General features: G+C 48.7%; 2 protein-coding genes across 5 annotated transcripts in view; one reads left to right on the top strand and one right to left on the bottom strand.

Moving 5' to 3' along the window:
* Positions 1-12,501, top strand: part of LRRK1 (leucine rich repeat kinase 1) — a 72,729-nt gene extending 60,228 nt beyond the window's left edge. For all 4 annotated transcript variants that reach the window (XM_074549172.1, XM_005483470.4, XM_005483471.4 and 1 more), the window contains 5 exons: positions 1,308-1,425; positions 2,694-2,810; positions 7,741-8,576; positions 9,144-9,245; positions 11,100-12,501. In XM_074549172.1, coding sequence (XP_074405273.1) covers positions 1,308-1,425; positions 2,694-2,810; positions 7,741-8,576; positions 9,144-9,245; positions 11,100-11,277 — 1,351 coding nt within the window. In that variant the 3' untranslated portion in view covers positions 11,278-12,501. The remainder of the gene's footprint in view (positions 1-1,307; positions 1,426-2,693; positions 2,811-7,740; positions 8,577-9,143; positions 9,246-11,099) is intronic.
* CHSY1 (chondroitin sulfate synthase 1) overlaps positions 12,291-26,324 on the bottom strand; it is an 80,012-nt gene continuing 65,978 nt past the window's right edge. The window contains exon 3 of the mRNA XM_074549173.1: positions 12,291-21,109. Coding sequence (XP_074405274.1) covers positions 19,517-21,109 — 1,593 coding nt within the window. The 3' untranslated portion in view covers positions 12,291-19,516. The remainder of the gene's footprint in view (positions 21,110-26,324) is intronic.

Genomic DNA, 26,324 nt, shown 5'->3' with positions numbered 1-26,324 from the left:
AAGCATTTGCACATGAGAACAGACGTGTTCTGCCTTTCCTAATGAGGCCATTTAACACTAAACCTTTCCTAATTGAGGCTGCAGTTCCATCTCTCTTCTGCAAAGCAATTAAGCACATGCTTAAATCCTATTGCAATCATGGGGAGTTAACCACATGCCTGGAGCTGTGTGTGCATCCAAGTGTGCACTGCCAGTAAAATGTGTTCTGGACTGAAGGCATGTGCTTAAAATGTTATTAAATTGTGACTGAGGTGATGGCATTTTGCTCAGCCACATGTGACCTGCAGCTAGTTAGGTTCATTTTTATGGATGCTGCTGATTTTTATAGCCTCAGTCTTATTTGGAAACATTCACAAACTGATCTGAATTTTATATTAATGTGTTCATTATTTGTAACCATTAAGCTAATGGGGAAGGCACATGATTTGTTGCTGAACTATTTGCTTTGCCATTTGTGGTGCCTGGTCAGTTGTTCAGTGCAGGCAGTGTAACTTTTCCTGCTGAGCTGGTGAAGCACATGGCACTCCCAGATGTATTTTGAATACATGGATGTTGTCCAAATATTCACAGCAATATATCTCAGTGAATCTGCTTCCTGACTGGACAATCCACTTGCTGGAGACCGCTGAATAACAAGTTTACTCACATGTGACAGATTTCAGGATGTGTAATTGCTTGTGCCACAGTTGGTAAAACATCTGGGACTCGCAGATGTGGTTGTGAATATCCAGTTATTGTTCAAACATCCAAACTCAATAAACTTCCCCAAACAAAAAAAAATCCTTTTAGCTACAAAAAACTACTAATTAGTCATATTTATAAATAATTTTATTAGGTTACAGATCTTTGCTCTGTAGAATCATGCTCCTCTGTTTACGTACTGGAATAATAATGAAGCCAGATAATAGCAAGGCAGTGAAGTTGGAGAGCAGCTATTCCCCTGAGAACCTAATGGGCAAGATGGGCTGAGACTTCCCAGTTATTAATTACTGCTGTTCAGCTGGATCTGTTTGTCTCACAGCTCCATTACAGGAGCAGACCACATATGTCCTGCTAACCCTGTGCAAAGCCAGAGAGCTGAGTGTAAATCTTCACAGAAGCAATTGCACATCTGCCCCTGAGGAAAAGCCAGGGCACATCTTTCTTTCCCTTCAAATGAGGAATTCACTGTTTGGAGGGGTGTAGATCCCTGCAGCATCATCCACATCTGGGCAGTTGTGTCACAGCTTGGCCACAAGTGCCACAAGTCCCTCAGCCCCTTGCAGGAGGAATGTTGGCTGTCTGAAATTGCTGCTTGCTCCTTTCAGGAACTACACAGTGGTGAACCTGGAGAAAGGAGTCATGGAAGTGCAGAGGATGAGCTGCCCAGGAATGAAGCTGTGCTGCCAACTCAAATTTCAGAATGCCCTGTGGGCAGCCACGGAGGTGAGCGTTGCCTGTGCCCCCTCGTTAGGGGCGACACTAATGAAGAGAAAGGCTCTGTTAAATTAGTAAAGCCAAGAGTGTGTGAGACAAAGGGCATCTCAAATGAGCAGTGACTTTGCATCTGCTCTCCAGGTGTTTTGTTTCTACCTGACACACAGCTCCAGACTGTGCCTCCCAGAGCAACCGTGGGAACCTCGGCTTCCCAAGGGGAAACTCTGGGCTGGAGCAATCTGTGCCCAGGGGTTCCTCTGGGAAATGTCCTTATCTGTGGGTGATAAAGGGAGGCAGGGACAGAAAACATGCATCAAAGGGTGGGGTTTTGAAAGAGGCCTGAGGGATTTGAAGGTTGGTGGGAAATGGGTACCCAAGGTTTGGAGGTTTGTGTTCGCCGTGAAAAATTGCAGCTAAAAAGATAAGAGTGAGAGAGCATGGCTGATTTATCCCCCAGAGCCCCTGGCCACCCATCAAAAAGGGCTATTAAGTGTCAGCCAGCTCTGACACAATCATTTCACACAAAACAAAGAAAAAACAGGCAAAAACATTAAATGTACCTGAAGTTCAGTGTTTTAGAGTGGGGGGAAAAAAGGCCAGACTTGCTGAATAAATAATTTATGTTGGCTATTTCACTCTGCCCTGGCATGGATGCTGTGAGTATAGAATTTTTTTTCTCCCATAAAAAAATAAGATGTTTTGACTTTTTCTGTTCTCAAGTAGAGGTAAAGCTCAAATACTCTTTCTTTTTTTTATAATAAAAAGAAGTCTAGAAAAATTAAAATTCAAATACCTTAAAGCATTGTATTTCCATCTTTTGGATCAGAATGAAAAGTTTGCTGGTTCCCAAACTGGGTGCTCTTGGTCAGTCTAGTAGATTTAGGAGGTGTGGGACAGATGTGATTTCACATAAAATGTCCCTTAAATGGACAGATTAATACAAAATAACATACAACCTGTTTCAATTGTTGTTTGGGATTTTTGCATTCAGGGTTGTCAGATGCTGCTTTTGGATGTGGTGATAAAATCTCTACACTGGTGATTTTTGGTGACTTTTGGATAATGCATATATTGTCCACAGCCTGCTCTGGGGAATGCAGCACCTGCTTTCTACTCACATGCCAAAGGTTCTCCATGGAAAACAGAAATTTACTGTCTGGATATCAAAAAATACAAATAAAACCCAGTTTTGGAGCCAATTAGATCTTGCTCAGGTATCAAGACATGGAAGGCAGGAGGTGGTTTGCATTTATAGAGTTTTATGTGCTCTTTCACAGGACCAGAAGATTTCTGTGTATGGATTGCAGGGCATGTGTCCCTTAAAGACTCCACTGAAGGGTTTGGACACTCCTGCCACTGTGAGCTGCTTCCTGGTGATGCCTCTTCTGAAAAGGGTAAGGAACAACCCAGGGGAAAAAGGGCAGTAGTAGAAAAGGAAAAGGGACTGTGCTGCTGGGCCAAGCTGCCACTCTCAGCTGGTGCTGAAGGGCTTTGCAATGCCCAAGAACATTTTGGCACTGCAAGGAAAAGGTTTCCAGGTCTTTCTGCCTCTGCCAGAGGACAGAGGTGTGGGCAAGAACCTGAGTCAGGGGACCAAAGCTGGCACTTCCAAGCCTGCTGGGAAAATAGTCAAAACAGATCAAATTCCTCAGCAAGGAAGTTTTCCAGCTGCATTTCCACTTCACTGGAACACAAGGTTTAGGCTGATCAAGCAAAGTGGAGAAGACATGAAACAATAATTAGAATAGAGATTTGTTAAGTGCTAATGCAGGACACGGGCACATCAGGCCGCTTGTACCCACTGTTTTCTTGGCTGTGCTGTTATTTGTGTGCACAGTCATCCTGAAATGTTATCTGGGCTCAGCCACACTCCTGTTTTGGTTTTGAAGGAGAACACTTAGATAATACAGCTGGTTTGGGTAATGCTCTTATGGGTAACAGGGATAAATGCTCTTACAGGCATTAAAACAAGTTCTGTGTTATCTGCCTTGCCCTGGAGTTGCCACCATCCCGTTCTGGCAGGAGGAATCTGACCTGGGTGCCCATTGTGGGCAAGCCTTGGGAGATGTATAAAAACTGTTTTCCTGCTAAATTACCTCCATTTGCTTAGAGCCACCTCAAGTGAAAACATGTAATTATGTTCCAACATTACTGGTAGCTGTGTAGTCTTTGCAAATGGCAGCAGACTGAGATGTGTCTCAGAGCTGCTGGTTTATACCAGGCCTGTCCCGAGCCATTGTCCATTTCTGGCTCTTCTGCTGGGATTGCTGAGTCTGAGGCAGATGGTTTGTGTAAGGTGTGCTGCTGCACTTCCAAACATGGTGTAAGTAGGGCTAAAGTAGGGCATTGATGTAAAGTTGGCACAGGGCTGGATTTCTCTGCATCTGTTGGCTTTCCTTGGCTCCCGGACCTGCAGCGTTTGTCCGCCGTGGAGTTTCATTTCTGATGTGTAGGGCAAATTTCTTTTTCATGCTGGCTGAGGTTCCATCCAGGACAGTCGAAGGAACCTTTTGCTTTCAGCTTTTCCACTGTCACACAGCTTGCAAAGCCATTCCTCAGGGGTTACGAGTGGCTTTATGTCTCCTGGTTTCTATTTCCAGTTTGTGGCTTGCCTAGAAAATGTCATAAATAATGCCAGGCCCTACAATAGCAATATTGAGTCTAGACACCTCCCTTCCTCCCCCGACCCTACCCAGCCTTCCAGAAATCCACCTCCCTTCAGCTCACTCCTTCTTAGTTTATTGGAGTTACTTTTTCCTCTCTCTTTTCTATGAATGAGTTTGGCAGTGAAATGTCCAGAGCAGCAGCCTGGGGATGTGCAGACCAGGCTGGCAAGAACTAAACCAGCCAGTTCTTCCAAAAAACCTATGTGGAAAGCTTACACTTGTCACACTCACTGCCTGGCCAGCAAGCTGTACCAGAGTAATCACAGTCACTGCTGTCCAGTGGAGAAGAGAATTGCGTTTCCCTTTAGCTGGTGAGATGTGAGGTAACTTTTAGTCAGAGAATTGCCGAGGGATGTTGCTGGGAAGGGGAATTCTTTACGACTGCCTTGGGAAGGCTGATCCAAAAGAAATAGTTTCCAAAACTTGGTTTCTCATCCAAAGGAAGCATCATGGAAATTTGAAAGCAAGCAAGAGGGGCCCAGAATCTGGAACTCACCCGCCAAGGAAAAGTCTTGTACAATTTAAGCTTTTTGTTGCATGCTTTTTGTCACCAGGATGATTCTTTTTGGTAAACAATACAGTTTTCAGCAGAATAAAGCAAACAAATTAGCAAATGAGCAGGTTAAAAAGGGCAAACCAAGACACATTCTGCCTTGGTAGAAGAGAAGTTGAGGGAAGAGATGTGGAGGGAGAGAGAAACCTGAATGGGTGCAAATCCTTGGCCCCGTGCAGAAACCTGGAACGCGTGGAAACAAAAGCTGCATTTAAAGGCTGCAGCCAGCAGTGCCAGAGCCTGTGGGGACAGGAGGACGAGGAGGAGGTGCCCAGGCCCTGGTGCAGGGCTTTTTGCCGTTGCTGCTGGCCTGCTGGCAGGGGGACAGGACGTCTGGGGCCGGCTCATCCCCGCTCATCGCTGCGGCGCGGCCCCGCTGCTGGCAGCTCGGGGCCTTCAAATGCACTTCTGTTGCTGTGTGTTTGTGTTGGCTCCTTGAGGAGCCCAAATGTTGAAAATGAATTCTGAGAAAGTTACTTAAGGTTTCTGGAGGCTGCAGCCCTGCCTGCCTGCCTTTGGTGGCTGCTGGAATACCCCGATCAGGGGGGGTTTGCCTCACCAGCACTGGGTAAAATCTGGCAAGAATTAATTATGGCATCCGTGGGGAGGTGGTTTTTGACATGGTCTCCTGCAGAACTGGTCACTCCCTCAGCCCAGTCAAGTGAGGGGTGGCAGGGTAAGGGCATTTCTCAGCATTTGCTCCTTGTTTCTTACCTCTCTGGGTTATAACAGCAATGGCTGGATAGAAACAGGTCCTGATAGCCAAGACAGAAAGCAATAAATACCCCAATGGAATAGGTACCTCCAAATTTGCTTCCACCATTATTCCATCCCAGACAGGCCAGGATTGGCATTGGTATTACTGGTAACACCAGTGACCCACCTCTGCCTGGTTATGGTGCTGACTGCTCGGTGGCAGGGAAATTTGGCCTGTGGAACTCAAAAGGGAATAGGGATTCTGTTCTGTAGCAGCTGACACTAATCAAGGAATTCAAAATAATTTTTTGTGAAGACTATAGTTGGATTATTCAGCATTATCAAATCAAATGTGACAAAATTGTAATCTCTGAAGATTTTTATAGTGTCCTGTGTCATGCTAGGAGCAGTTCAGGTTGACATACCTCATTACAGTTAATATCTGATGCTCCCATTTCAATTTAAATTTTCCATTTCTAGTAAGAAATGCCTCTTGTGCAGAGTCCTTCAGACTGAAAAACTTGGACCATTTTTTACCAGAGAAATGTGGGCTGTTCTGCTTTGTTTTATTCAGTTTTAAGTAATTGAACTCCCTTCCAAAGAAAAAGTAACCCAAAACCCAGCTTGTGCAAAGCATTGTGCCATGATCCAACCTACTGATGCAACTCCTTGGCAAAGGCACTTCCAGGAGCCTTTGCACCAGATCCACATGGCAGCAGGAACATGGCACTGAGCACTGCAGGTCGTTGGGGTTTCTTTTAATTAGTGGTTAGAGAATTGGGACTGGACTGAGTTAGTCCAAGCCCCATTTCACAACTTTCCACTTGCTTTCCTAGTTTTTCCCATTACAGTAAAATTCTGCTGTGATCTGGATTAGTCATAGGGGCTCAGTGCTCTCGTGGTTTTACTCATACTTGGTGAGCAGAGAGTGTCTCTTTGTCCAGGACTCAACATGAGCCTTGCAAGCAGAGCTGTCATTTAAATAACGCTCACCCTGCACTACCTGCCCCTCAATAGCTGGGACAAGCCAGTATACTGATTTTTCTGAGGGTTAACAGCCTGAGAACTATTATCCAGGCTGGCAGAATCAAGATCCCTGGAAGGGCACAGGGATGCCTGTATTTAGTTTTTGCATTCCCAGCTAAGGGTGACTGAGCCCTCATCCCCTCACTGGCATCCTGGGCATGCCAAAGACAGGGCTTTCCACTGTGGAGAGGCTGAGCAGGGGCAAGGCTGTGTCAGCTCTGTGCTGCTCTGTCTGGTTCTGTTTGGTTAGCTGTGCTTAGTCCAGGCAGCAAAGAAGTCCTGGGTAAAATGGTCTTTATTTAGAATTTATTGCTCTACAGGGAGGAAAGAGAAAGGCCTTTGAGGTAAGTATTGTTTTATCTGCTTCACAGATGGGGGAGTTTCTGGTAGAGGCGGAAGGTCAGGGGAAGTTTTGTTCCCAAGAGATCAATTTCCCAGCCTGTTTAACAGCATTCTGCCCCGCTGGGATGAGCTGGAGGAGTTGCTGAGCCGTGGCCTTCTCAGCAGCTCCTGCCCCTGGGACACGAGGGAGGCATGGCCACGGAGCTGGGGCTGTGTCCAGCACATCTGTGCATTTAGGGACAGGTTCTTACCCACCTGCAGAATTGTTCGTGGCACTTGGCAGTGCTTTGCTGCCTCTGTGTGCCCTGGGCTGGGATGTGTGAGCTGCCAGGGGTCCCAGAGCCAGAGCACATCCCTGGGAGGAGCAGAGCTCTCAGAGCCGCAGACTCTGGATGAGGAGCAATCACTGGATGCTCTTGTTTGTGAGAATATTGGCTCCCTCTTTCCGTTTTTACTGCATTTCTTCCATTCCTCTCCTACCTACATTGATAGCAATAGCTTTACTCCTTTTTGGAAGTGAGCCGGGTTTCTACAGCTGGATTCTGGGATCATGGTGGCTGTCTCTGAACACACTCCAGCTTGAATTTGTTAACCTTCAGGGCAGGCTGCCAGGTCCGTCTGTCCGCCCCTGCCAGTAAAGAGAGAGGTAATACTGGGTGAAAGGAGCCTGGCTCTGCAGCAGCTTCTAGGGAGTGACTCCTTTTTATGTTGTGTTATCGCTGTTCTGGGGTAAGTTACTGATGTTCTTGCAGAATGTGAGAGGCAGGCAGAGCTTCTGGGAATGAAAACTCTTCTATTATAAAGAAGCAAAGAAACAGGAAAAAATTCTTTGCTGTGAGGGTGGTGAGGTCCTGGCACAGAGAGGTTGTGGATTCCCTATCCCTGGAAGTGTTCAGGGCCAGGTTGGATGGGGCTTGGAGCAACCTGGTCTAGTGGAAGGTGTCCCTGCCCATGGCAGAGGGATGGAATGAGATGATCTTTTAGGTTCCTTCCAACCCAGCCATTCTATAATTCCATGAAATTTTTCCCTCTTTCTTGCAGAACTCATACGTGGTGCTGGCTGGCTTGTCAGATGGGCTGGTAGCCGTGTTTTCAGTGTCCCAGGGCCTGCCAGGAGACAACTGCTCCTACCTGTGCTCCCACACAGCCAACAGGTCCAAGTTCAACATCCCCGACAGCGACCCGCGGCAGAACCCGTACCCGGTGAGGGCCATGGAGGTCACCAGCAGCGGGGCCGAGGTGTGGTACAGCAACGGCCCCGGGCTCCTGGTCATCGACTGCGCCTCCATGGAGATCAGCAGGAGGCTGGAGCCCTTCAGCCCGCCCTCCGTCATCACATCCATCGCCTGCAACTCCGAGTGCCACGGCGAGGAGGTGCTCTGGTGTCTGGACGACAAGAGCAACTTCCTGGTGATGTACCACGCCACCAGCTACCAGCTCTGCGCTCGCTACTTCTGCGGGGACTGCAGCCCCCTCAGGGACATGTTCACCATCCAGCAGCCCTCGGCTGCCATCCCGGCCACGGCCCCCATCAGCCACGGGGTGATGGAGAGCAACCCCCCGGGGGACATGAGCATCATGTACAGCCCAGACGTGGGCACCCAGATCCTGAACCACCAGGACTCACTCACGGATTACTGCTCTGTGTCTTCCTACTCCTCCTCGCCTCCCAACGCCGTGACCCGCTGCCCCTCCAGCCTGCCCAGCTCGCCCTTGAGCTCTTCCAGTGCACCCTTCTCCACGGATTTTGAGGAATCTGAGAAATTCCACGAGCTGAAGGCTCCCCTGGATCACGATGCTTCACCTGTGGGTGATAACACAGAGCATCTCCAAGCAGTCAAGATTCTTCCTGTAAAAGACCTCATCTGGATCCCCAGGTAAGTGGGTCACTTAACCAGGCAACTTAGTCAAAATCCCTCCTGGCTGAGCATGAGATTAACTCAGGCTAATTCAGCAGCTTTTACATTCCCAGTATGATTCACCTGGCCAGAAAGTCAAGTTACCATTAAGAAGTTCTGTTCCCAGTAAAATGGAACATGGATTTTCTCTGCCTTTTGGAATTATGCAGTGTTGAGCAGAGTGGCCACATGGAAAGCCTTGCTGGGTTGGTTTCAGCAGAATGAGAAGGGGGTGGTCAGGCTCCAAGCTGTGTTTCCCCAACTACTGAGGAAACAAAGAGCAGCAGGCAGCCTCCTTGCTTGGACACAGCCCTGGCAAGTCCTGCTGCCTCCTGTGGAGCTGATGGGAACCTCTGGGAAGCTGAGTTTGCTTGTCACAGGATCTCTCACTGCACTGGATTCAGGATGCCCCCGTGGCATCACGGTGCCCCCTCCGTGGCTGCAGGTGAGCATGGAGCAGAGAGGATGGATATCCAGCATGGATCTTTCTCAGCTGACAGCACCCCCAGTGCTGAGGATGTGACATCTCCCTCGTTTCTCTTGCAGGAGAGGAGGGGACATCATTGTGATCGGGCTGGAGAAGGAGTCGGGCACGCAGCGGGGCAGAGTGATCGCGGTGCTCAAGGCGGCTGAGCTGGCTCCCTACGGGTGAGGCTGCCTGGGCTCACAGGGGGCTGGGGGTGCACGGGGGGCTCTGCAGGCTCTCAGGGCTCTTGGGAACTTCTCTTGGCTCCCAGCAGCTTCTGAGGAGTTCCCAGTGGGAGGACACAGTTGCTGGTTGCACATCAAGGCTCTTAGAGCGAGGCAGTGAGGAGAAGGCTCTGTGACTGCAGCCTGGTCTCCAAAATCCACAGAGATTGAGCACCCCATAATGACACAGACAGGGCCATGCACAATGTGATCGAGTTGGCCTGATGCTGCCTGGTGCTGGCTCCCTGTGCTCTGAGGGCACCTGGCAGAAGGTCAGAGCAGCCTGGCAGCCTCAGCCCTGTGCTCAGAACAAGAGGTGTATTTATGCAGAGCACGGCGCTTGTCTGTGGCTGCATTCACGTGGGTCAGGTTGATGTTCTGGCTCTAAATGAGCACCTTTGTGCTGTGGGCAGTGACAGGCTGGGGACGGCTCCTGGAGCACAGGGGAGAGCAGTTATATACGTTAATTTAAAATGTTTCATACAGAGAAGGAGAGTCAAGGAAATAAATAGCTGCTGGAGAGGTGGGGTGTTCCTGCTGATCACTTAAATACCGGTCTGGGATTGTACTATTTATGTCCAAACAAATGCAGGTTAAGCAGTGCTAAGGATTATAAATGATCATTTATTACTGCCAGGTAAACACAACAGGAGATCAAAGGCTCCTGCCATTCCCTCTACTCTGAACTGAGTGTCTTTATCAGTTAGCTGGGAGGAGAGAATTCTCTTTATTGGTCACAGATACTCTTAGGTTTGTTTTGCTTAACTGAGATTGAGTGGAGTTCAGGCAAAGTGATTCCACATCTCACACCTGTCCTGCCCTGCTGCCTGGCTGGACCAGGCCCCATGGCCACTGACCCTCCCTGTTTGAGCAGCAGGATCAAGAGCAGAAGGGGAGGAAAGGGAAGGGGCTGCTCAAATGGCACAGCAGAGCAGGAAGGGGGCTTTGTAGGGGTAGTTTGTAATAACAACCAGCTGCCGAGGAGAGTCCTGTGGCCAGTGCTCCCAGCTGGGCACCTTTCTGGGGAAACGCTTTGGCACCAACCTTCCCCATCTGCTGTGGGAGTGGGGGAAGGAGCCCAGTGAGGGCTGCACTCCTGTCCCTGCAAGGGAAAAGTGTCATTGTCTGCCCAGCCACCTCCCTCTGAGGTACCTGCAGGGCCAGCTTCAACAGAGACCATGAAGGGAAGGACACACAACACAGACCACACGGATCCCTGAGTGCTGCCACAGCTGTGCCTGCTGCTCGGGGCTCGGGGCTCAGCCCCTGAGCTCACACAGGCAGGCTCCATCCCACTTCCATGCTTTATTCCAGGCTCTGGAAGCTCTCAGCAGCCTGTCAGCTGTGTTATGATGGAGCTGTTCTGAAAATGCCCAGCTGGCAGCAGGAACAAGTCTGTGGATTTAGCAAATCAGGAGATTAGCAGCAACTTCAAATGCCATGGCAGACTTAAGCCCCCACCTGCATATTTAGGCACCTGAATCCCTTTAAAAACCTTTTCCCATGTCACTGAGCTGCTTGGTTTTGATGTGACACAGTTTCTGATCCCTCTCTTTGTAGCATTCTCCTTGCTGAAGGATTTGCAGCTTATAAAAAGCTTGTGTAGCTGGAAGGGAAGCTCATGAGCCAGTGCTGCACTCGCAGAGCTGCCCTTCCGTGTAATGCCCTTTCCTGCAATGCTTTTCCCTGTAATGTCCTTCCCTGTAACTCCCTTCCCTGTAACTCCTTTCCCTGCAATTCCCTTCTCTGCAATTCCCTTCCCTGTAACTCCCTTCCCTGTAACTCCCTTCCCTGCTCTCTGCTCCTCCCCAGGACGCTGGTGGATGCGGCTCTGGTGGCGAGGGACACGGTGGTGTGCTGCTTTGAGAACGAGCACATGGAGAGGTGCCTGGCTGTCTGGAGGGGCTGGAGTGCCAGAGACTTTGACATTTTCTACCAGGCCTACGAGGAGCTGGGCAGGCTGGAGACCTGCATGCGCAAGAGAAGGTAGTGCCCGTGGCGCTGCACCCAACACAGCGGGAGCGTCCTGGACTCGGAGACACACCAGGGCTCATGGGGGAGTGTGTGCCTGGTTTGCTGCTAGTGAGCACCCTGGGGTTCCCACAGCCCCACCAGGGCTTTTGGGGAGTGAAGAAGCCGCTGTGAGCAGGGCTGGGAGCTGGGCCAGCTCCCTGCTCCGTCACACACTCCCCTGTACCAGTGAGAGCAAAGGTGGCTGCATCTCCCGATTTCCGGTTTGTTCTTCCCCATTTTGAATTCCTTCCTCACCTTCAGCATGCCCTGGCTGCTGCTGCTGTTGTTGTGTGTGTGTGTGTCAGCCAGGGGAGCTCCGTGGGCTCTGCCCTGGTGTCTGAGCACGTCCCTGTCCCGCTGCCTGCTGGCCGGCAGCGCGGGCACCGAGGGCTGGTCCACCCTGTTCCCAGGAGGAATGCATCTGCTGGAATCCCTGCACTGTGGGGCTGCTTCCCACCTCCCTGCAACTCCATTAGTTAGGGTGTGTGTCCTACTTCAGCTGTAGTCCCTGTGTAGAGACCTCCTGGTGTAGGAGCCAGTGAGAAGCTGTGGCTGGCCACTGCATTTCTGGTTCCTAGAAGCTGTAGTGGTGCAGAGTTCCTGTGAGGGAGCCCAAAACAAGGAATGCTGCACCAGGAGTGCCAGGAGCACTGCACCAGGAGTGAGTGAGCTGGCTCATGGCACTGCTGCCTTGTCGATGGAGCTGATGGAAAACAAAGCCACTGGGTATGACAGATATTCCTGATGGAAGAGAAGGGAGCCCCTGACCAGGAAGGTTGATAAGCTGTCTCTGCTCCACTCCTGTTTCTCTTGGGAAATGCACTCTGGAGCAGCAGGAACACAATAAGCTCAGTTTGCCTGTGTATCTGTGCAGCTTCTGCCCACCACAGCTTGTATTTTATCTTCATTAGTGGCCTGGGATGCTGTATTGGCTCTAAATCCAATTGCACTTAATTATCCCAAGCATGTACAGCAGTGTAAAGAGTGCCCCCAGCTAAGCACCCTGTATAAAGGTGTACAGTTTGAATTTTGGACCTTTCTTTTTCTTTTTTTTTATCCCAAGAATCTCGTGTGAGCATCGGCAAGGCTGGCCAAGGCCGAACGGGCAGGTTAACCCTCTGGTTCACATTTCTGTTGCAGGCTGCTAAAATATCCTTCTTCAGAAACAGAATGTATCTGAAAATAAACTGATTCCTCCCCAGGATGACACTGCATTGGTGGTTTTTATTGGAAACCCAACTGGCACTGGGTGTTTGGGGTTGCAGTGTGATTCAAGTGCTGGTTGTGATGGGCACAGCTGGAGTCAGGGCTGTGAGTACAGACTGTCTCCATTCCTGGCCTTGCCTGGGACTGTCACCCTGTCCCTCTCCAGCAGCTCATGATCAGGTATGGCAGCACCAGAATTTCCCTCCCTTGCCAGGACAGGCTCTCTGCCTTTGTCTCAGGGCTGGGCTGAGGTCTCATGGTCACCTTTTCCAGCTGCCAGATTCCTTTGACTTGCAGGAACTCTTCCCATGATACCTGAAGCATCAACAGGAGCTGTAAAGGGGCTGAGTGTTTCATTCAGCCTTGCAGGTTTCCTTTGAGGAAACACCCTGTGGAACAACCACAGCAGTTCCCTATGGTCCCTCTTGACCAGAACACCTTGGTGTGTGCTGCCCCCAAAGCCAGCGTGGGCTTGTGCCCACCTTGGGCTGCCCAGAGCCCATGGGGGAAGCTGGAGCATCTCCCAAGCCTTTGGTGAGCCCTGGCCAAGGCCTGGACACAGCAGGGCCTTTGTTGTGCTGGACGCTGCCCTGGGGCTGTTGCTGCACGAGAGATCCCTGCTTTGCCAGGTGGGTCAGGGTGCTCAGCTGGGGAGGGAGCAGAAGGGGCTGGCACTGGGTTTCATGGGACCTGTGAGCGGTGGGTGTGTGTCCCAGAAGCTCCAGGAGCAGGGGGTTGGTTCCCAAAAGCAGTTCAGAGCCTGAGTGTTGCTACCCTGGAATAAGAACAAAATCCCCCCCTCAGCAGCCCTGAAACCTCATTAGCACAAGGCTCCATGAAGTGAGCACTGCACGTGCTGCAGGAATTGATTCCCCGGGGGCAGAAATAAACAGACATTAAAAACAAAACTAAATCAACTGCCACCAGTTCAAACAGTTTGAGATTTCAGTGCTCCTGTTCTCCTGATGGCAGGTACAGGTGAGGGGCATCAGGGGCAAGGGGTGGGGTCACAGCCAAAGGCAGGAAAAGCTCCAGAGCCTGGGAACAAGGGGCAGGAGGAGCCCCAGGTGTGGGTCTGGGGGAGCTGCACCTATCTCAGTCCTCACTATTTTATTTCAGCTGATAAAAATAAGCCCAAGCAGGGCCCTGGCAGGGGGTTATTCCTTCAGCTGACTGAGGAAAGGCAAGAGAACAGCAAGAGGACAGCTTTGGGCTTGGTGCTGGGGGGAAGCGGATGCTCTGGGAGTGGATTAACCCCAGCACCAGCAGTGGGAGGACAGGGGGTGCCAGGGGTGTTATTTACTCATTAAGGAAGCAAAATGAGATGAACAGGACCTGCCTGGGATTAACTGAGCCCAAAAGCCCCCCCAGCTTCCCTCCCTCATTCCTGAGAGCAGAGCCATGCACATCCTTGGGCTTTTCCCTGTGCTCCATGGTGCTTTACCTGCTTTGAAAGGATTGGATTCAATTCCCAACTGGATACTGATTCCTGTTCCTGGTTTGGGCTGGTTCTTTGCTGGCATCAGTGCAGAGTCAGGCCCTGGGATGAAGAACAGCTGTGTCCAATATCCCAGTTTGGGGCATGGCCTGAGTGTTTTTGGGGGGAGGCATGATGTAGGGGCAAACTACAGATTGCATCCCATATCCTGATGCCCACTCAGGACATTTTGGGTGCACAGACCCCACCAGCCTGGGGCTGTCCAAACCCAACCTACCCCTCCATGTGTAGGAAAATGGGAATATTACAGCTCATTCTGCTAGGAGAGCAAAGAAGGGCTGACTGTGGCACATAGTGCCCTGGACAGTGGGCAGGAATTGTTGTAATTTAATATATTAATGCAAAACTTCACCTCCTGTGCCCCCAGGACAGGGAAGGCAGGTGAACATTGACACAGCAGCTGGATGCTCCCCATCCCACACAGCACCAAGGGCTCTCAGCTTCAGCAGAAGGAAAAAGGTGATTTCTAAGGGAGCTGGGGAAGGGGCAGCACTGGCTGCTTTGTATTCTGCTACCGAAAGGACAGAGGAAATGAGTTTTCTTTAAAAGCTTTAAAAGGACAGGAAATATCCTGCTTATCTCAGGCCTGTCCTCAGCTTACCCCTGGGATGGGAGCTGGGTTTGGCTTCAGGGGCTTAACCCAGCTGGAGCAGGGTGAGGATGGGGCTGGGGATGAGGGTGGAGATTGTGATGAAGATTAGGGTGAGGATGGGGCCAGGGATGGGGATGAAAATGAGGAGAAGGGTGGGATCAGGAATGGGGTTTGGGGTAAGAATGGTGCCGGGGATTGGGCTGAGCTCGCCTGCTCAGCCCTGGGGACGTCACTGCCCAGCGATGCTGGCACAGGGACAGAGCACGCCCCGGCCCACGAGTGGAACATCCACAGCAGTTCAGGTTTCCCAGGGCTGTTCTGGTCCCACCCCAGCACTCAGAGCCATCCTGGCACAGCAAACAGCCTTTATCTGCCCCACATCCCAGCCTGTTTGCACTGGAAGCTTGTTTTATCACACAACCACTTTAAACTCTGCCCCTTTTGGGAGCCCTCTAGGTGAAAAGTCAGTAAAACACAAAGGTGGTGGTACTCTTTTGTCTTCTTTTTCTAAAAGGTGGAGCAGGACCATGGCAAAGTCCTCTTGACACCCCCAACCAAACAGGGGGGACCCCATTTCCAAGAGACTCCAGCCCCCAGCCTGCTGGAAATGTTGGAGCCAATTCAGGTCAATTAAAGTTGAGGTTTTTATTGAATTTAAGGTGTGAAAGTAATTCAGCCAGCCCAGTATTTGGGCTGTTATTTTTTTTTAATGTTAAATCAATTTTTGTCACCCCACTCATAAAAGTGATTTAGAAGGTGGTAGGGATTCCTGGGCTGGAGGAGACCTGGGAGATGGTTCTGGAGCTTGGAAAGGACATGGACACGTTCCTCACACCTGGGAGTGCCGGCAGCAGTTTGAATGTGAGGAGCAAAAGCGGTTCTGGCAGCAGCAGCCAGGTAAAATCCAGGAAAATAGCTGGAAAGGATTCCTCATGGGATGCAGTGCCTTGGCTGGGGAGCCCAGGTTGTCTCCAGGACTGTCCAAGCCTGGAAGGAGGTGGTTTTTGAGCTCCAAGTGGGATCAAACCCCTGAATTTGCTCTGGTCAGCACAAAAACTCACCCTGGCAGAGTCCGCTGGGTACAAAACCATTCACTGACACAGGGCAGTGTCCCACCAGCCCAGGGATCAGCAGGGCCAGGGCAGAGCAGGAGCCCAGCGGGGCCTGGACCTTCTGCCCATTTTTAATGCCTCTGCAAGATTTTCCTTCCAAAAGCTCCCGGCTGTGGCTGGCTGTGCAAGCCGAGTATTTTTAGCAAGTATTCATGCGAAACAGCTCAGGATAATAATTTGCAATGTAAAGTTAGAGGCTTCCACAAAAACTCAGAGTAAGCAGATTTGGGTCAGCAGGACTTTGTGCTGATTGTGCTGAAAGGAACCATCCAGCCAGGTCCGGGGGAGCCACACGGGGCTGGAGCTGGGTATTGAGTTTTCTGGGTAATAAACCCTCACTGTGCCCACAGGACCAAAACCTGAAATCCTTCCATGGGCTGTGACTCTGCAAAGTCACAGATAAATAATGTCACAAGTAAACAGTCACATCCAGCATGACAGTCACCCGAGTAGCCACTGCCTTTCTGGACTCACATTTTCCCCCATCTCTTTTTGCCATCACTGATCCTTGAGCAGGAGGGAAAAGCTTTGAGAAAACAGAGTTAATAAATCCAGCTCCTCAGCCAGGGGGAGCAGAGAATGTGAAGGGTTTAACACCACCCTGGCGCTGCAAAGCTCTGTGTGGGTGGGAGTTTTAGTGCTGTGAGGAAGCCACAGCATCCAGCCCAGGTTACCTGCACCAGAATAACGAGGGAAAGAAGTGTCTCACATTTTAAATTGTTTTAATAAAGAACCGAAGCATCTCTATAGACTGAGCACCACATCCTTCATTTTCAGGATGACACCATCTCATTTTCTCACACCTCTGTCGCCCAGAGGAAAACCCTCCATGATTTTCCTGCTTCCTCAGGCTGAGGGAAACTTTGTCCGAAGCAAACAACCAGAGTAAATTGAGGATGAAGTGTCCCAGCCCCAGAAGGGATTTTTGTCAAGGCTGGGTCAGCACCTACCAGCTGATGATTTCCACTTCTGTCCAGCTCCTCACAAGGGGGGCAGCAAATGCCACTTACTTTAGTATAAAATGGGGTTTATGTGTTTAGACTTTGTCATAAAGGGTTATAATTAAAATTTCACTTTAAAATGGACTTCTCTTAAGCTGTGAGTCCATAAAATATGTGATCAATTGCGATGTGAGGCCTCAAGGGCTGCTGCAAGCTTGGTACAAAACTCACTTTTAATAGAGATTTGGTAGCAGAATTAGAACTGCAGCAACTGAGAAAAAAACCCCAATACCACATGGTGCTGTTCTCAAAATGGCTTTTTCCAGCTACATTCTGCTTTTACCAGCTGTTATGGGCTAAAAAAAGTCCTACATAATCATAAATGTTAATAAATACAGTACAAGTATGGGCTTTTTTCCTCCATTTTGCTGCCATCCTTTGGGGTGCATTTTCTTTAAGCTCTTTTCTGTACCACAAATACAAGTTGGGTTTTTTTGTTTGTTTGGTTTGGTTTTGGTGGGTTTTTTCCTTTTCCCTTTCCCTTGTGTGAAGAAACACCTCTGCAATCCCTAAGATTCTTGCTTTGGGACTTAATTTTGTCCTCACACCAAACAACTCCTAGAGCTATTAAAAAATAAGTGTTCAACCCACTTAATAATTATTTTTGCTGTGTTTTGAACACACAAAACATTAGGGCACCATGCAGCCTTGTCACTGTATGCATTTGAAACGTACACTTGTGGGTATTTTCAGGCAGCAGAAGCACTTTTAACATTTTCATGAGGAAAAAGTCAAAACCAGGGAATGGCACAGCTCATCAGCACCAGCTCCTGATCAATGGGTTTGTTCTGCCTTCCCTCAGGACCGAGGTGTAAACCCTGGGCTCATCCCAGGCCACAACACAGAGGTCAAAACCCTCTGGAAGAGAGAGATCCTTTTACCTGGGCTCACTTCCCAGGTGTGTGACTCTGCCGGGTGGAACGACACGGACTGACGACGTGAGCAGCTCCAATTGCAAATAAAAAAATCTTTATTGCATCTTAGAAGCAAGTCTTAAAAAAAAAAAAAAGAAAGAAAGAAAGGAAAAAAAAAAAGAGAGGAAAAGAAAAATTTTCCATGCACCTACATCCTTGGGACTGTCACCAGAAAATGATGAACATTGTAAGACACAGACTCTATGCTAGTTGCAGTTCATACTCCATACACGTGTAAACAATGGTTATTTCTTCTACTGGAATAGCAATTGCACTGTAAGATCCCTTCAAACGTGGCAACAACCACCAAAGCCTTGGGTTTTCTCCATTCCTTCACTTGCCTCCACTTCCCAAAGAGCAGGCAAAGTGGAACTGAGGGCAATGGGATGAAATGGGGCTGGAGGATACGATAGAAAAATATATTGTTCGCTGGTTTTTATTTTCTGTTTCTGCTGAGCAGGATATTTACAGGTACATAGGTCCCAAGAGATCATCTGCTTCAATGACAATGTCCAGTCACTAAGTCTCAGTGTACAGGGTTCCCTAGCTGGCTTTAAGGCACTTTATTTCGTGTATTTTCTCTTACCTTGCTAGATGTTAACTCATAGGGATCACACTTTCCTTGTATTCAGCCTCCTCATCCCCAGTTCCTCTTAGAATACCAAAAAAATTCCTAAACTCACTGAAGTCATTCCAAAAATGTTGAAGAAATTTGGGGGAGAAAAAAAAAAAAAACCCATGAAAAAATATTTTAGAAAGTAATCTTTGGAGATCATTTACTGTAAGTATGATGTACACTACCTTATCAGTGAGAAGATGCAATACATTCCTAATATATATATATATATATATTTACACACGCATATATATATATATAAAATATTAAAATGACTAACAGATATTCAAGGAAAGGTCAAGAACCTAAAACAATGGATATTAAATAAATTAACGGTCTAGCAGATACAGAAAAAAAAAAAATCCCAAAACAAAACTAGCAATCCAATGCAATAATTGTTCCCATTAACTCCAGGTGACCGAAGGAAACGGACGCAATCGGGGACGCTCAGGGCAGAGGAGCTCTCAGGTTCTCCTCAGGGATTTTGGATTTTCACTGTGTGCTGTCCTTTGTCCTTTCCCATCCCCAGCCCTTGCCCTGCTCCTCAGCATCCCCTGGCGCCCGGCCCAGCCTGTTCTGTTCTGTGAGCACAGAGCCCAGAGCCCACCACCCCAAACACAACAATTCCCACCAGCACCGACCGGATCACGGCTTGTGCTCACTTCCTTCCCTCGCCTGCCCATCACAAGTGGAGGTGCGTTTTTAGACTGAAATAATCAGCTCTTAGGGAAAAACATAAAACCCCTCCTGCGATTCACCACCCTTGCTCATCGCCACAGCGACTCGGATTTTCTAACGCAATTTGAGAATTAATGGCTAATCCTGAACCGAAGGAGCAGAATCTTTGCACGGTAGCAGTCACACCAAAAACATTTAGACACAGCGTTTTGTCACTTGGCTTTGCACGCTCAGGTCCACATTTACAGAATCCCAGCCGTGAAGACGGCAACGGAAACGGCAGGAAACAATCTTTTGTTCATAAGGAAATTCTAATTCAAGTCAGATTTCCGCTGATCAGATAACTCTTAAACAACTTTTTTTCTTTTTTTTTTTTTGTTTGAAGGCAAATATTGATCACAGTTTTGTTCAAAACCAAAAACACAACAACAAAAAAACCCAAGGGCCTTGTTCTTCTCAAAACGAGCGCTTTGTAAGAAAACAACGATGATTTCTAAAATATATCCTGTGTGGTCTTTCAAAAGTGAATTATCAAAAAACATTTTCCCAAAAATAAATTAGATAATTAAAAAAAAAGTCTTTTCCAGCATAGCTGGACATTAGGCTGTCCTCACTGAGCCATTAGTATTGCTGCTTTTCCCAAAATTTGGGTCGTTTTTTTCAAACCATATTTCAGCCAGCTGTTGTGTGGACCCATACGTTGAAGCTTTGGACCCCAAGCACATTTTATATTGTTTTGGATCAAGATTAGGGTCACAAAAAACAGGGTGATGCACATGGACTACTCCAATTTCTTGGCTTCTGAAAGTTTTTAAGCCAGCTTGAATGACTTTGTTAAATAGATCTACGTCTTCAAGGCCCCAACCTTGGATGGAGACATCGAAGCCACCTGCTCGAAGAAGGTCAGCTTTGTAAATACAGGTGATACCAAAGCCATAGTTCCTCCAGAAACCTGTTTTCTGAGTGAAGGCAAAATGATTGTCACTAGGAACCTTTCCACTATAAACAATCTTTGGATCATACTGGCTAAAAATGATGGGAAAATACACTTGCTGACCCAAAACTGTGTTGGCTCTACACCGCTGGAGGAATTCTGTGGTAAACACTAAGTCAACATCACAGAAGAAAAGTAAAGACTCGTTCTGGAACTGAGAAGATCCGACTTCCAGAGCCAGCGCCCTCGAGAACTCCCCCGACACCGGCAGAACCTGCATGTCAGCCTTGGGGTACTTGGAGCGGTAATCTCTCATCAGCTCGATCTGCTTCGCCTTGTCAGGGTTGGAGTTGGAGTTGAAGAGCAGGACCACCAGCTTGACATTCTGGTTTGGAATGAGGCACGTCTTTTCAAAATTCCCCATGAACCTCGCAAACATGTCGAACCGCCCCGACAGAGGGATCAGGATGTTGATCTTCTTGTCTTTGAGCTCCTTCCTTTCTGCTTTGGACCTGCTGAGCTGGAAGGGGACAAACATCTTCAGTGAGTTGGAGAGGAAGGACAAGGAGCCAGAATCCTGGTTGATTTTGCTGGCCAGCTCTTTGGCGTCCATCTCTTCGTGCTCCATGAACTGGATCTTGCTGAAGGTCTGCTGCAGGTACGCGTGCCTCCTCACGGGGACCGTCATCTTCTTCCCCTTGTGCTTCTTGTAGAGCAGCAGCAGGTCCAGCACGTACTCTGCCCCGTACATGGGGTTCACCCTGCGGTATCCGTACTGGATCTCCTTGAAGTCAATGATCCTGCCCCGCGTCTTGGCGTTGGCATTGATCATTTCCATCACCTGCATCACGATGTCATCCAACGCCTCGCGCTGCGACGAGTCCATGCCCCGGCGGGGCGGCTGCCCGTCGGTGCCCGAGTACAGGTACTTCCCCGTCAGGAACTCCCACTCCAGGATCTCCTCGCGGTGCCGGGGCTGGAAGCGCATGAAGGAGGGCGGCATGCCCAGCTGCAGGTCCTCCTTGTGGATCTCGGTGTTGCTGTACTTGCTCATGAGCACGATCTCGCGGTGCAGCTGCACGGTGCGGTGCCGCAGCTCGGCGATCTTGCGGCTCAGCATGTAGCTGTGCAGCCGGTACTGGTACGGGGGGTTCTTGTTGGGGTGCAGCGTTATGGCTCGGTGGATCTTGCTGTTCCTCAGGTCACGGATGTAGCCTTTCTTGTTCTTCTCGTAATTCTCGTAGAACAGCTGCTGCATCTAGGGGGGAGAGAGAGAGAGAGGAGAAGTCAGAGCCTGGCAGAGCTGACCCTGTGAAAGTTTGCCCACGCTACCCCGCTGGGAGAGAACTCCCCCTCGCTCACAGGGCCAGAAGGCTTTCTGAATAAGCTCTGCTTGGGTTTAGGCACAGGTTGTAGCAATACCAGCTGCTATTCAAGGAAATTAAGAGGATTATTCATTGTGAACTGGTGAAAGAAACATCTATCATGGATTTGGGATTACTGCAGCCCATTCTAGAGGAATCACCGGCGGCCAAACAATTCTGCACTAAGTCCATTGTAAGCTCATTTCTTCACAACAACACACCATCACCAGGAAAATAACACCGTGAAGTGTTCACTGCAAAACTCTCATTATTCATTTGTTTTCCATTGTTTTCATATAAATAATAAAGAAGAATAAAAAGGGATGCCATGTACATACTAAGCAAATCTGACAACACCTTTTCCATTACACCCAAATGCCATTTAAGCATTAAAAATCCAGGTTTAGGCATTAAAAATGCAGGTTGCTGAATGTTTTAGTCAAGATGCCAAATATCCTACCTCGAGTGCTGCAATGCAAAGCTACAGGTGTCATTTTAAAATGTCAATGGACAGTAAGGTGCACCTGAGATTCCTAGAATTCCAGAGTCAGGTAATACAGAGTGCACACATACACCATAATAAAAACATCCTTAACGTGGCATTTGCTATTTCAAAACAGGAAGATAATGAGCTGAGATTAGATTCACAGCTCTCAGGAAAGCAGACCAACCAGCTTTACAGTCCTCAGCAGCTCAGGCAGTAGCTGATATCGTGAAAGGCAAACCAGGACGACAATGTGGAAAATAAACTGAAAATAAAACCTTGAGACCAAAGGTATATGCTAGCTTAGATAATGAAAATTTAAAAAGACCACGGGCAGATTCTGTGTCACAGCACAAATGTCATCAACCTGCCAGAGCTGACACAGCACGCTCATTCAATATGGGATCCAATCTCTGTTACTGGCAGTGGAATCTGCCACAGGAAACACGGCAATAAAGCTTGTGTAAAAGGTCAGCAAAGAGCCAAACTCAAAAAAAGAACCAGGGAGAAGGTCTCAAATATGATGGCAATCAAACAGAGCACCAAAAAGGAAATCACCAGCACAGAAACCTTGCTTTTACCAGCTGCTCAGAGCCAGCACAAGTCCTGTTTTATTAGGCCTTCGGTTGCATTTCTCCCATTATTGTGGACAGACGCTGAAGCTCAGGGATAAACTTACACCTGGATTTAATTGCTCTATCTCAACAAGCTGGCTGTGTGCATGCTGAAACCTGACATTGGGCGGATCGCCACCGACAGCACGGAGCAGGCTGAGCCCACTGGGAGCAGGGACTGAATGTGAGCAAACGTAAATCACTGCAAAGGAGCGAGGGAGGGAGGGAGGGATTGCAGCAGGACTGGCAAAGAAAGGACGCTTCTTTCGTGGGTCACCAGCAGGCCCCCACCCCCTTCTCCTCCAAGTTCACCTTGCCCCCGCTCTCCCCAAGTGATCCTGCTGCGTGCACGCTGTCTGGGAGCAATCCAGGCCAGAGATGGATGGATGTGCACAGGACGCAGCCAAAGGAGAACATCTTGGCCACGGCCCCCTGGCAGCCTCAGATGAGCTGCCTGTCGAGATGGATAATGTCCCTTTGGAAGGCGTGCAGGACTGAACAGAGCGCTACGGGCAGAGGTTAGCGGGGCTTATCCCACAACCAGCACAGTTATCCAAACTGAATGAACCTCATGCTCTCCCAAGAAACACGGTTTTTCCACTCACCCTAAAGACTGTTCTTCATTTGTATCCCTGTATCCTTTCCTCTACTAATAAAGCTTAATTTTTTTGGTCACTTTGAACCTGGCTGTGGCTGTGAAGGGCTCTAGGAGACCTTAAATCACACCCACCTGGGGTCAGTCCTGTGAGCACCATTTATTGCAGTGGAGAGCTCTCAAGGGAATAACAGCCTCTGTTCAACACTGCAGGACCCACTTATTCTACTGACAACACTGATCCATCCTCTAACACTAGGCACATGTAAAACTACAAGTATTAAATGCATATGGTAACCAATTTCACTGACATTTTAACACCAACTATAGGCAGAGGCTTTTCCAGGAGTCCTGTGACATCTGATAAAAATTCTTAAATCACATAATTAGGCTGCCATTATTTAAAAGAAAATTGACAATAGGATTTAATTTCAAGTCTTGTTTTGAATTTATAAGACAACAAAATCAAGACCATGCAGCCTGAATGCATTTACTCCAAAATTGCTACCTAGGGCATTCTGAAGAGGAAACCATGACAAGCAGAAAGGCTTTCAGATTACACAACAAAGTTTTTTTAATAGAATACTGATGGGTAGGGAAATGTTATGAAACATCCCAGTGGAAGTAAAGATAGGAACCCCTAGCAAATGGCACAAATTAAAATTAAGAAGCACATTTTAAAGCTCTGGTTTGCCACTCAGGAGTAACGTCTTAGGTAGACTGGTTACCTTCTAATACTCCTTCCTGCCCCTTCCCAAAACTAACTTGCTTTGAAAACTGAAAATAAAACACATCTCAGCAAGCCTTTAGTGGGGCTCCAACACAAAGCAATTTACAACTGAAACATCAATTAACGTGCACCTTGCTCCAGCCAAGAGGTGACAACTGCCCGAGCCCTGCGCTCCGGCCAACCCTGCCGTGCAGCTAATGAGGAGCACCACAGCAGCCAGGCTTTTATATAATCCCATTTTTCAGGAGAATGCCTTGCAAGGCTGGCTCGTTCCACGCTTTCCCTGTGAAGTCTCCCCCTGTCCTGCTGCAGTGTCCCCCTGTCCCTGGCACCCAGCAGGCTGCAGCAGGCACGGGCTGTGCCAGGATCCCGCAGCTCCAATCCCTGATGGGCAGCCAAGGTGCACCCCACACCAGCAGGAAACACAAACAAGGGTGCTGGAAGGGGTTAACAGCTCCCCGCAGAGAGTACAAGGAGTTACAAACCATTTCCTCAGTGACACCAAGGCTGCACACAAAGCCCAAGTGGCCAGTGGCCAGCAGAGCAGTTTAACCCTTCTCAGACACTGCACCCAGGGCCACAGAAGGGCTGTGAGGCCCCAGGGCTGTACCCAGAAAGCAGCCCCACGTGGATTCTGTTTGCTCACCACACCTACACACTTGAAGGAAATGAGCAGCTCCCTCTGGGCCGTTTGACAGCTCCACCAACACTGATCTGCCCAAATCATTAAGGCTCCCCAGCACTGGGTTCAATCACAAGGGCAATGCCCACCTATCACCAATCATTGCTAATATCATTTATTACCATATTTGGGTCCAAACCATTGTGCTAAATATCACCAATTAGCACATGCTGGCTTTTGACTCCACGCAACACTGGACAGCCATAAGGAAATTACAAAATCACAATTAACTCTTGTGTACATCACCAATAGGTGGGTGGAAGAAGGCCATAGAGAAGGGAATATCTGTGATTTATTTGCTCCTCCCAGTCACTAAACACACGCATGGGGAGTGACACAAGCCCAGGACATGCACGTCTCCCACAGACATTACGTGCCAAATTCCCCACGCCTGTTACCAGTCTTGAGAGCTGAACTCTTGCAAACTCTTCTTCTAGTGAAACACGTTTCTCTATGAATCTTTTTTTTTTTAAAGAACCTTTCATGGATATTAATTTTGCAATGATTATATTCTAAGCATGCTTTATTCTAGTGCAGAGCACTGAGAGCATAGGATACAAAGAAGAGCTACTCTTTATTGACCACTATTTACTCTAGACCTGTTGAAGCCTTAAAAACCCTAATGTTCCCCAAACCATTAGAGACTGAATGTTTAAACTGTGGTACAGCTGTTGTGGGCACTGCTGGCTCATGTCCAAAAGACCAACTGAAAGGAGAGAGTGTTATGTTCTTCGTTTTAAATGAAGAAGTCTTTTGCAGGCCAAAAAAAAGTGTACTGGAGAAAATGGACTTTAGAAATAAGACCAGTTTATGCAGAAACTGGCCTGCAGCCACGGATCGGCCCCCGAGGGCTTTCTCTCACAGCTCCAGATTGTGCTACCAGAGCCCAGAAAACACAGCCCCACAAGCCTCAGGAACAGCAGCCATGGGTAAGACATGTTCTGTGGCCGGTTTCGAAATGCCCAAGGTGGGTTTCAATACAAAGCCCAGCTAATGAAAGCCAATGATGGTTAATGTCACCTCTGTGAGGAGGGGATGAGGGTGAGGGTCCCAGTGTGGAGCTGCAGGAGCAGGGCAGGTGCTGGGACAGCCCCACAGCCAAACCCAGGCAGGATGCCCAGGTCCATCTCCTCCTCACCAAGATGTGCCACAGCTGGTGCAAGGGGGCAGCTCCTGCTGAAATGAGATTAAAGTCCTTCTGCTACCACATCCCCAGGAACTGCACCAGCACCATTTTGCACTGATTAACCACAACACATCTCCAGTTTTCTGGTTTATACATCACCAATGTAGCTCAACTGATTATAAATTTTGCCAAGGGAAAGGAGCAGCAGGGTTTTGAGACTTCCCTCTGCTGGAGGGGAAGACTGTAGGGACCTCCTGGATACAACTCTGTGCATTCAGGGTTCTTTCTGTTTAAATCCTGATGCTTTATATCCCACAGCTAAGCACTGACATGACTGAAGCCACTCCTCAGCCAGAGTTATTATGGTGGAGAGAGTTATTATGGTGGAGACAAACATGGGGAAGTAATGGATAAACACTCACTTCCAGTGAATTTGGCCACTCGTTCATGGCTTTAAGCTCCCCAGTTGCCACTACAGGAAAGGATGCAGGAAATGCCACTCGGTGCTGGGAGATCAGACTTTCCTCTCAGCTGGCAAGTGAAGCCCTGAGCTCTGGAGCACAATTAAATGATGTGATTCCTCAGACAAGTCACTTCTCACACAAACTTCATCATGTACTGCTGGTTCACGTTTGCTTTGTGTCATAAAGAGAGGCAAGAAAATCATCCTGAGCAGTGAGTACTCAAAATTTCCATGGCTGGGGCAGCAGGGGCAGATCCAGCTGTGGCCTCTGGGTGCAGTAAGCCCAGGCATGCTCTGAAGCAAGAAGTTTATTCTGCACAACACAAATGCCTCTTCTTATATGATCCTAAGTGGAACAGTGCTGGTCTCACTCGAGAGCCCTGCAGTGCCTCCTGCTCTCCTCTCCTCTCCAAAG

Source organism: Zonotrichia albicollis, chromosome 11, assembly GCF_047830755.1.
Source record: "Zonotrichia albicollis isolate bZonAlb1 chromosome 11, bZonAlb1.hap1, whole genome shotgun sequence".
Classification (NCBI taxonomy): domain Eukaryota; kingdom Metazoa; phylum Chordata; class Aves; order Passeriformes; family Passerellidae; genus Zonotrichia; species Zonotrichia albicollis.
The sequence above is the reverse complement of the archived record's forward strand: the minus strand, read 5'-3'. Positions and strand labels throughout refer to the sequence as shown.